Source organism: Lepidothrix coronata, unplaced genomic scaffold (assembly GCF_001604755.1).
Source record: "Lepidothrix coronata isolate B3197 unplaced genomic scaffold, Lepidothrix_coronata-1.0 Scaffold79, whole genome shotgun sequence".
NCBI classification, from domain to species: domain Eukaryota; kingdom Metazoa; phylum Chordata; class Aves; order Passeriformes; family Pipridae; genus Lepidothrix; species Lepidothrix coronata.
The window spans coordinates 2,181,611-2,192,894 of NW_016690259.1; the positions used below are offsets into that span (position 1 = coordinate 2,181,611).

At 41.3% G+C, this 11,284-nt stretch overlaps 1 protein-coding gene across 1 annotated transcript; it reads right to left on the reverse strand.

Moving 5' to 3' along the window:
* Window positions 1–409: 409 nt before the first annotated feature.
* On the reverse strand, window positions 410–10,907 carry TMEM184C (transmembrane protein 184C). The gene is made up of 10 exons (XM_017820134.1): window positions 10,603–10,907; window positions 8,741–8,871; window positions 8,607–8,643; window positions 7,332–7,537; window positions 6,468–6,542; window positions 5,630–5,723; window positions 4,288–4,400; window positions 3,489–3,588; window positions 2,646–2,817; window positions 410–2,215 (listed from the first exon to the last, which is right to left on the reverse strand). The coding sequence occupies exons 1-10, from the start codon at window positions 10,717–10,719 to the stop codon at window positions 1,923–1,925; spliced, it is 1,338 nt and encodes a 445-aa protein (XP_017675623.1). The 5' UTR covers window positions 10,720–10,907; the 3' UTR covers window positions 410–1,922.
* Between the last annotated feature and the right edge of the window lie 377 nt (window positions 10,908–11,284).

The window sequence follows — 11,284 nt, forward strand, 5'->3', positions numbered from 1 at the left end:
AAGCCAGAGCACAGTAGCTACTCAGCTTCCAGCAGCTCTGATCCTTCAGATATTACTTCTGCCACTGCCCCTTTTTTTACCTGTGTGCATGCAGGAAATCAGATTATTTCTATTGGAGGCTACAGTGGGCACTGTAAGAAATTGTGAACTTCTACAAGTTGTTTTGTTGTAGAAGATAGCTGTTACATGGATAAGATGATACCTAGAATCAAGCATAAATAAGTAGATTCTCATTCTTCACAAGCCCAAACAAAAACTCCCTTTTCAGTATGAGCCATATAATAGTGAAAGCACAAACTCCTGTAGGAGTTATATTTAAGATCCCCTTCTTCCATGAGGAGGACAGTTGTAGCCATTGTGTCATTCACACCCTTAAGTTACTGTAGCAGCAAATCAAATTGATACAAGGTGAACAGTTTAAATAAAATCTTTAATTGCTTATTTACAACAAAGGCAATGAGTTGGCAAATTGAAAAGTATGATTTTCAGTTTCTCACTAACTTCAGATACAGCAAGTACATAACTATAAAATATGCAGCCTAGTGAGTAAGGCGCCATATTTACATCACACTAGTACTGCAAAAAAAGCACTTAAGATGAACTTACTGACAGCCAGAAGTTAAACATTTACCCTGTAAATGCTAACAATGCTGAAAAAAGAAACTTAAGATCTTGTCATTTGAAAGGTCAGTGCTCTACTGGTTTGGGGTTTGTTTGGTCAGATTGCAAACATGCAGTAGCAGTAAAAATCTGATAAATGGGACAAAACCGATAACCGTCTGACACTGTCAGTTTTTGCAAAATAACGTTTTGATACAAGTGTACTGCTCCTTGGTCTGAAATCTAATGCTAGTAACTCCAGTATTAGATTAGCTACATAGTTTTACCTTAGCAAAGGTCTTCTCTGTGGTGGTGGTGGGAAAAAACGGCTATTGCATTTGAATCCAGGCAAATGTATTATATACTAGAAGCATAACACAATCACACACAGACACAAATTTAAGAATACAAATTACTACAGACACATTGCCAAGAAATCCTGCTTTAACAGCTTAAAAAAAACTTAAGTGTTAAAGAATTTACTGCAGCCCAAAGTAAAGAAATCAATTTTGTTTTCTACTTCTGTTTTTTGACATCCTTTATTCCCCCCCATGTATTTTAAGGTAGGAACCAGTATTCTTATTTTAGAAGGGTAGGAAAAAAAGGAGTCAAGTTAAGGTATTAATCCAAAACTTACCATCCTGGCTGTCTCTTCAGAATGTAAAAGACTTACAAACTATGAACTACAAGGACAACAGATACACCAACCATATGATCTGGGCATGGAATTTGATAGCAAGGCCTGTAGGGAATGCTTTCTTTGTACAGATTCTTTACTGATGCTCTGTAGTAACTATCTTCATGAAAGGGCTACGCAGGAAAGGGAAGAAGATGACATCTGTACAGAAGTTACCACTTCATCCACACTCCATTCAGCACTGGGGTATGGAAGTTAACCATCATTAAGAGGACAAAGTTAATACAAACCGTTTTTGTTACTGCCCTCCTTAAATTACATTCTTGAAATGTAGTTCTCCCATTGCTAGTAGTACTTGCATATCATCTTGAGAAGAGCAGAGTATTTTTTCAAATGTTTCTTTTGAATTAATGGAAGTCACTGTAATTCTGATATGATGTGGAAGTGTTTAGCAGTTTAAGGAGCTGACTCTTACATTTATGCAGAAACCTTTACAGTGTGCGTGTTTTATATCCATGGGGTGCTCACAGATCCTCACATCCATTACAGGTTCCGAATTCAGATGTCAGTTCCAGCCATATCCTCCTCCCGTCCGCGCAGCGGCTTTTCCAAGCCTTTCAACCTTCATGGCTAATAGTACATGTTAATAGGACACGTGTGGCAAGTTTGCAAAGAACAGCTGAGCTTAACTTTTATCCAAAGCTCTCTCTGATGAATCGTGCTCTAGTTCGGGTGATTCCTCAGCATCGTGAATGGCAGAAGGGTTATAAATACCATCGACTGCAGGGGCTGCCGTCGGTGTTGTGAGAGGTGTCACAGTGTGTCCAAACCCCTGGTAGTGACCCATGGGCGAAGATGGCATTGAAGAAGCATCAGAAATTGGGTCTTGAGTAGATGAAGACAGTAAACTTGTGTGCTCATTTTGTTCATGATCCTCAGGAAAAAACATTTTCCTCGGCTGGCCCAAAACCGTCCTTCCTAGAATTAATCAAGCCAAATGAAAATATTTTTTAATCCTTCCAGCACTATACTGCTCTTTGAACACACCAACTCTAAAACAGGCGTGTTAAATTAGAAGATAAGTCTTTGTTTTGTGTCGGTTTTACATGGGCATTGTTAGTTTTAAGAAATAAAAGTATGTCTTTCCACCCAAAAGAAAAGCAGAAAGTACCTCTCTTTACCTAACACATCTGAAATTTTTAAAAGAAAAATTAAAAACTAGACTTTAAATCAGTCAGGAGTACTGAAAAGAGCGAAGTGCCAAATAAGCCATGAAATTCTCTAAAGATGCAGATGCTACTAATTTGGTAATAGAATGTTCTCAAGATACTACAGAGATGAAGCTGGAAATACATACAACAGATTAGTAGATTGTTAACAGATTGTACAAGTCTCATCTCTCACTTACCAACATTTCGAACCTGTTCTGATATATCTGCCCTTAGATCAGAAATATCCCACATGGCAAGAAAGGAGTCGAAGCATGACCCTTCTTCAGCTTCTTGAACATAAGGTTTGTAGGAAAAACTGTAGTGATGGGCAATAGCAGCCAGAAACATCTCCACACAAATGATGAAATCCTGCAGCAAGAGAGACACTGATTTAATCACTCATAACTGGAGAAAAATAGTTCTGGGTTTCTTCTGCAATGGAAAGACTGCAATTGCCCTGGGATGCTTTTCCACCAGAAGCAGGATATTCATGGCAGGCTTCAGAGAGCCATATGTATGACATTCATACAGGAACCGGCACCCTGAGGGGCTGTAGGAGACTGGAGAAATTATTACTGGCTCAAAACAACTAAAGTTTGGGTGGGGGGTGGGGGAAAACAGGGCAAGTTCTGCATAAGTGGGGTAGGGCCTCTGGTCCAGCCCTGAAGTGGCTACCACGCCATTGGCACACAGACCAGAGCAGATAAAAGGTCATTGACACGGGAGTGACCTGATATGACCCACTACCTTGGGACCTCACTGCATCCAAAGTGGTGACTCTTTATCTTTCTCTCTCCTTCTCTCCTTTTCCTCTCTCTCTTCTTCTTCTCCTAACTTCTTGAAATCTGGGTAACCTAAAGTTGGACGCGTTAGAGTTTGCTAAAACTCACTCGGGTGACTGGCTGAAACTTAGCCCAACTCAAAATAAAACCAGTACTAATCTAGCCTGTGTTAATTACAGTGAGTATGATAATAATTGCTTGAGATCAGCTATGTTATCTTACATATAACCATTCCTCCCCAAAAGTAACTGCTCTTACCTGTAGGCCTGTAGCCACAGCTTCCACACTCTGCCATTCCCAGGTGTGTTTCTCAGAAATAACACCAACTTTCACCAACAATGCAATGAGCACAGCCTGCCTATAAAGATTATTTATTATTATTATTATTGTAACAGTAGTGCCAAAAAAAATCTGCAAGCAAATCTGGTAAACAAGGCCTGTTCATATGTGTACATAGGAAGAATCTTACAAAAAACCTACTGTTTATATATTTAGATTTTAAGAGGAAGAAACAGACTTAAAAAGAGATGTCATTCATCCATGACCCTGAAGACCAGCAGAATCAACAGAGAAAACAACCAAAGGAAACTTGGTTGTTCCAGTCAGTCATTAGAACAAGTTGCTTTTCTTTCATAGTATTGCTGCAGCCCACAGAGTAAAGGTCAGGTAGTCAAATACACTCACTCAGCAGCAGATAAGTGTGAGCAATGCTTAGACAGCAATTTGTAGTTAACTTTCAGTAACTTATTTTGAAAAAGTAATTTTTTTACTTTAAAAAGTAAAAAAAGAAAAAAAATTAGTTTTGAAATAACTGCAAGTGGAGATTCTAAAATAAGTTATGTTCTTGAGAATCACAAAACAGCAAGTCTAAAAAATAATCTTAAGTGAACAAGACTGCTCTGTCCAACATAGTGGTTCCCTTTTCCCTTCACTGCACTTCACTAAGATTATGGGTAGATTTTTATAAGGCCTCTAACTCCAGTAACAAATCCAGCCTTTTTAGCTCTTTTATGATTCACCTTAAGAGCAAGAAGTAATGAGGAAATAATTCACTTACCAGAAAGAAACAAAAACTACCATCTTCACACAAAGGAACTTTCCAACAGGTTGGATAGGGTTCAGTTCCTCACGTAGTACTTTATAAAACAGCACCAGACAATACATAGCAAACTGACAAGGAAAAGAAAATGAAGGAAAGCTTTCAAATCCTTGTTTATTTTGTGAGGGAGTTGTTGTCTTCAGTTAAAAAATGTATCACAGTATGACACAAACTTTAAAAGCTATCTATTTTTAAAAAAGAGACTTTGGATTTATGGAATCTTTGCCTTAGTGTTTTAAAGCACTCTTTTGTTTCCCTGACATTGTATTTCTGAAATGCATGGTATTGGCAGAGACTGAGGTCATCTATCTACACACTCTACAAAGCATAGGAAGGTGCCATGAAATCTTTTCAGTGCCAAGCTCATCTCTAGGGAAAGTGGCATAAAAAGCACATATTCTTTCAGATTTCTGTTAATAACACCTCAAACGTTGCCTCTTTATGAGACTGGGCAATTAATGCAACCGTCACTGTAAATCTGAACTAATGCATAGCCAAACCTAAGGAATTGAACTCCCCTTTTTACACACATTCTCCTACTCTCTTAATAGTAAGTTTCTATAAGGAATCATGTCAACCAAGACACACAGAGGTACATGCTGCTGCTGGGATTGTTGTCCCACCTCCTTCCATACCAGTCCCCATCAAACACAGGGGTGGCAGTGGGGGGAGGACACAGTTTCCAAGTGATCCCAGTTGTTGTGCTGTTCTGATTCCTGTTGCTGTTGCCAAGAGATGTAAAAGCAATCTGTGACCTCCAAAATGCAATTTTCCATTTTAGGGGCTGACATCTTACCCTGACATCATCTGGCAGCTGACCCAACAAGAAAAGGTGTTAGGCAGGCCAGAATTTGTGCACTGCACACATCGTTTCCATTTTTTCCTGTCAATGTCATTATCACCAGCTTTGTAACAGAATTTTTAACATGGTCACTGTTGATTCTTTGTATGTTTGCTGAGAGGAAGCTGCAGGGGCAAGGGAAGTCATCTCTTCTGCAGCTCCAATACCCGGGCCATAACCACCTCACCCATCAAATAATTTGGGGTAGAGAGGTGGGACACTTCATTGCTTTATGGAGCTTTGTAGTAAAAATAATAAAAATTTTTAGATTATCTGTTTTTCTAGTGTTTTTCATATATAGTACGTAACAGATAGTAACTTTGACTTACAGTGGAAAATATTCTACCCATAAGAATTACCAGACATTAACACAATCACTGTCAATAGTTCACACAAAAAGTTCACACAATACTAATAAGATGACTTAAAAGAGCAGAAAGATGTATTCTTGATACTCACTAGCTGTGACATGTTGTTAAGTATAACCAAGTAAGTCCAAGCATTGTTGAAGCTGAAGTTTCCTTCATCATACACTCCCACTAGTTCACAAATCCTGAAAGAATTTTTTGAGTTTATCACTGTGTGGTAACAGATCATGTTCTTGGAGTGCTACATATTCATTACAACCCTTAGAATCCAAGACCTCTTTTGGTACTCAAATATGGGCACTGGGGGCCTGCACAAGCATTAGTTTCCAACAGCATATATATTATATATAATATAAATATTGATATGGATATTCATTGTGAGTAGCAACTTTTTCCACAGTCCCACAGAACTAGCAGCAACACAAAGTTCATGAAATTAAGCTGTCTGCATCAGCATGCAGAGCTGCCTAGTATTCCTTTACAACCACAGTCTACATGATATGTATGAAGGCTCACAGTCAACCTTGTCACGTGCAAACTTTAATAAAATTTTAAAATTCACGTGAAACTTGTCTTTAAAAACACCCAGTTGTTGAAGGCAATGAGAGAAAGGAGGAAGGAAAAATCATCTAAAAATTAAAAGATCATAAAACTGTCTTTCCCACCCTAACAGTACTTCACATTCTCTCCTGCAGATTTCAGCAGCAGGCATTAAGTATTTATTATTTCAATTCTGTAAATAGTAATTTGCTACAGAGAAGCCATAAAGAAATCATAGGTTGGATCAAATTGTCGGGACCCATTTAGTATGTAACACGAGTCTGCTTTCAAACTGCCTTGATTCAATAAAAAGGGCATGAAAATTCTTTCCAGTGTAACTCAAAATTACATCCTGAAGATCAATATTAATTATTCATGAGCATACTTACAAAGCAATAATAGTAGTAAATGGTCTGACAACAGTGTACTGCAAAACACCCAGTTTACATCTAAATAATAAAACTCTGCAAGAAAAACACAAAATTCATTGTACAAGGGTTTAAATACAATTTACTTATGGAAGTTTCCTGTTCTCAGTAGATTCACTAAAGTAAATTTTTATTTTATGGTAATCTCAACTTCTGCTTCCAGGACTTCAGATGCTACACAGTGTGTATACACAAAATACACAAAAGACCTGAACTTTTACAGGCACATAACAGGAAATACTCAACGATTCACTTATTTTAGCCATGAAAAGTTTCTGTCAGGGCTACACAAAGATAATGCAACTTTTGCCGTATTTGAAGATGGCTAAGAATGACTTAGATTCATAGTTTGTCTTTAGCATTTTATCAAAATCTCTTGAGAGATTTTACCAGTTTAAGCATGCAGAAATAGTTTAGATGCATAAAGCCTTTCTTCCCTCACCTGTGGGAGTAAAAGCAACAGGCTATCTGGCCTACCCCCAGTTCCACGTGAGGTTTTTGGCAAATATGACAGCAAAAGAAGCAAATTCAAAGGTCAAAGAGACCTTTTCCCAATATTTTCCAAAAATGAGAAAGTTTCCTTCAGCATCACTTGAGCCAATGAATGTTAATAACCAAGTGCAATTCACAGGATGTAACAACTTACAGATGACAAATGTGTTCACAACCACTTTCAGCAGAGGTTCGTGGCTGATAAACAAAATGCGTACGAACCATAAACTGACTCTTGTCAAAGCAACAACAGTTATGCTGCTAAATACCAAAACAAAATATTTGTATCTGACTACCCAGCCTAAAGCTATAAGATGGCATCAATATACTCACTCTCCCATAGCCCAGGACGGACAGCAGCACAGAGGGGGCAGATGTCTCTGCTGATCTTTCGCTTCTATTATTAATACGAGGTTTGGGTACCGGTTGGTTAGATAATTTGAAAGAAAAACCATAAAATTATAGATGACATAAGCTTCATAGCATTCTCGACATGTATCCACATATATTGCAATGTTGGGGTATTTCAAAGCTATCCACTGCAAGAAGAGAGGTACACAAAAGGTTACGTGCAAGAAAGACAAGAGCGATTCCAACGACAACACTGGCTGGGTAGTTCAGCGAGCAATACCTCATGAGACAGCAGGCACTAATTAGACAGGGCTTGAAGCATTGGCTACTAAGAAACCAATGCTACAGCTAGAAAGTAACATTCTGTAAACATACACACAAAAACTCCAAACTGCACCTCTGCCCCTTCAACTGGAAGCGGCTCAAAGAGATGCTTTGTATCTTTGATAAGACAATTCAGTCTTTCACTCAGAAGTAACCAACTATGTAAGTAACTACACATAACCTCTTCCTGTTAGGTGGAGACAAGATAAAACTGTTTCCTGAAATTCACGGAGTCATTGTCAAGGTGGGTTTGAGAAGTTTTAGTCCATAAAGTTGATTTCCTTTGGTATCTGATGTTGTAAATGTTTGCTCTGACATGTTCGCAAAATACAGAAGAAAGAACAGATTAGCCTTGAAATGGTAGCCAACTCTCTAAACCATAATTTCTGACAGAAGAGGGATTTTTTTTTAGCAAAACTGTGGTTATGGATCAGCTGTCAGAGCTTTCAATTTCAGGGTGTCACACTGCTTTTGCACTGTTCAAAGGACCTCATCCTTTGCCCCCCGAAGCAAAGAGGAATAATTTTAGCACTAAACACAACTCAGGAAATAATTTTAGTTGTAAGCCTAACTTGGGAAAGAAAGGTAAGGCATTGAATTTGAGTCAGTACTTGGATTAGTCAAGTTTCCAGTTCTGCTGTTAAGATGGAAGGATCAAAAGCAGGCTCTTGTCATACCCCTTTCAACATCTGTCATAAAGGATACTCCAGGACAGGGTTAAAGAAGGGTTAGCAAAAGCAATCCCTGAAGCTCCACAGGAAGAATATATTATCCCTAGAACTATGTTTCTGATGTACTCCATAAACAGGAATGCCCAGAAGCTTCTAGGACTACCACTCTCCCTGCAGTATAGTTTCTGCTGTCACACTGTTTTCCCTCAGTCCCACAGCAAACAGAATTTTATTGAGCTGTTAACAGTAAGAGGACACTTACACTGTCTAAACTGTAAATCGGCACCATCCATAGAATCCTGTTACAATAACAAAAGAACATTCAATATTACTAGAAGTATTTTTAGTCTGAATTAAATTCAACATTTGTAGCACAGGTAAAATGTGAAATGTTACCTTATTATTGGTTTCTGTAATTCAGGTTGAGTATAATGGACTAAGTGTTGTAGTATGCCCCAGAGAGATATTGGTATAGTCATCAGCAGAAATATCCCAGCGATAAACCATGCCTTGGTATGAATTCCAACCTTGTAAAGAAAAGGAAAAATGCAAGATCAAAGTTTCAGTCTTAATACTTTAAAGTATTTTCAAATACACAAAACATTCTACAAAAACAGAGTAACGCACACTACTGAATTTACTGAAACCCACAACAGATTCTTTGCTTTAATTCTGGAACTTGCCTCAGTTCAGTGCTGCATTATAAAGTTTCTGAAAGCTTGTGAATTTAAAGAGCTTTTAGCTTTAAAATCAAGTTCCAAAAAGTAATCAATTAGTTTCACATAACAAACTCAAAATACATAAAAACATAATGTCAGCTAAAACACAGGGCTGAAATTTTAAACCAAAGCTCTCTGAAAAATAACTACATTAATAACCCTAAGTACCAAAACCTGAGAAACATAGTAGACTATTCTCCAATTCTTTTGCTGAGAATTTCTTCTCTGATCCCCTACATCAACATCACATGTTTTGTGTTGCTTTCCAGTTTTTCTTCTCTACAAGTATCAGACTTAGTGGTATGAACTTTAATATAAACATCCATTATGCATCAGAACAGGATTTCAAAAGCAAAAATTTTAAACATGCTCAAGACAGATCTTACTGTCATAAATTATACCGCAAAAAAAGCTTACCTCCAGTCCACAGGCCTGTCTCACATTGAACAATACATATATTTTAAAGTTAAAATTTTATTTCCCGTTAGAGAAGCAGTTGTATCACATGTGTGTGCAATTCATACATCACTGTTGCGTGACGAAAGAGGAATTTTTCTCTATCAGTAGGGACGCTCTACTCAATTCTCCCTGATCAGACAGAATCACCTTTATGAATGCCACTGTTACTGCTAAGTTTCAATACATAAGTTTTGGGATGAACTTATGGAGAGAGCCAGTCTCTCCTTGGTGGTGCCAACCACTAGGACACAAGGCAAGGGGCAGAAACTGATGCACAGGAAGTTCCACCTGTACATGAGGAAGAACTTCTTTACTGTGGAGTGGAACAGATTGTCCACAGAGGTTGTGGAGTTTCCATCACTGGAGATATTCAAGAACCATTTAGACACAATCCTGTGCCATGTGCTCTGGGATGACCCTGCTTGAGCAGGGAGGTTGGACCAGGTGACCCACTGTGGTCCCTTCCAACCTGACCCATTCTGTGATTCTGTGACACTTGGCTGATTTCTTCAGCATCAGCATCCTGTTCAAACTGTTCAAACATCAACTACTACAGGACTCCAAGAGGAAAGAAATCCTGCTCTGTCCCACTGCGCTTTGATGGGGCTTGAGCAGCAGGACAAACGTGCCCAGCAGCACCGTGGCACTTCTTCAGCCTTTCCTTTCACAGAGTCACAGAGCGGGTCACGTTGGAAAGGACCACAGTGGGTCACCTGACCCAACCTCACGGCTCAAGCAGGGTCATCCTAGAGCACATGCCACAGGATTGCGTCCAGAGGGTTTTGAATATCTCCAGTGAGGGAGACTCCACACCCTCTCTGGACAACCTGTTCCAGTGTTTGCTCATCGGCACAATAAAGAAGTTCTTCCTCATATTCAGGTGGAACTTCCTGTACATCAGTTTCTGCCTGTTGCCCCTTGTCCTATCGCTTGGCACCACTGGGAAGAGCCTGACTCCACCCTCCTGCACCCTCCCTTCAGTTATGGGCACTGATGAGGTAACACCTTTCCCCGCCGGGTCCCCCCCGGGTCTCTCCCGCGGCCCCAGCAGAGCGCACCGGGCCGGGCCGCGCCCCTCACCTCCAGCTTCTGCAGCTCCCACACGCAGAGCGGCACCACCACCAGCAGCCCCACGATGTAGAGCAGCACGACGAGCGGCCGGATCCAGCGCCGCCAGTTCCCGCAGGTGCACGGCATGGCCGCGGCACCGCCGGGGCGCTCCTCGCACCCACCTCAGCGGGCCGGCAGCGCCCGCGGGGCGCGCATCACCGGCGAGGCCACCGCCTCACATCAGCCGCCGCCGCTGCCGCCTCGCCTCGGCTGGGTTTAGGTGCGGCTCAGGCACCGTTTAGGTTCGGCTTAGCCCGTCCCGCCCCAGCGCTCCCTGCCCAGCCCAGCCCTGCCCGGCCCCGCACACGCCCCCGCCCCCGCGGCGCTTCCGCCGGGCACCGCTTCCGGCTGCCCCGCCCCAACCCCGCCGGCCGTGCCCATTGGTCGTCGGCCCTGCCCATCACCGCTCCCCCGCCCACCAGCGCACGGCGGAGGGGGATCGGCGCTGCCATGCCACCCCCCCCCTGTGGGAGGGTTGGTCTCTTCCACCCCCGCGTCCCCCCGCCCCGCCCCGCCGCAATGGTCTGTTCCGCGCGGGGGGGGAGAGGTGTTTCCGCGGCCGGAGATTGGGAAGTGCGTGTCAAGGGAGCGCGTGGGAGTGGCGGGAATAGCGGGAAAGGCAAAGGCAACCGGTCTAACCGCACAGCTGAGC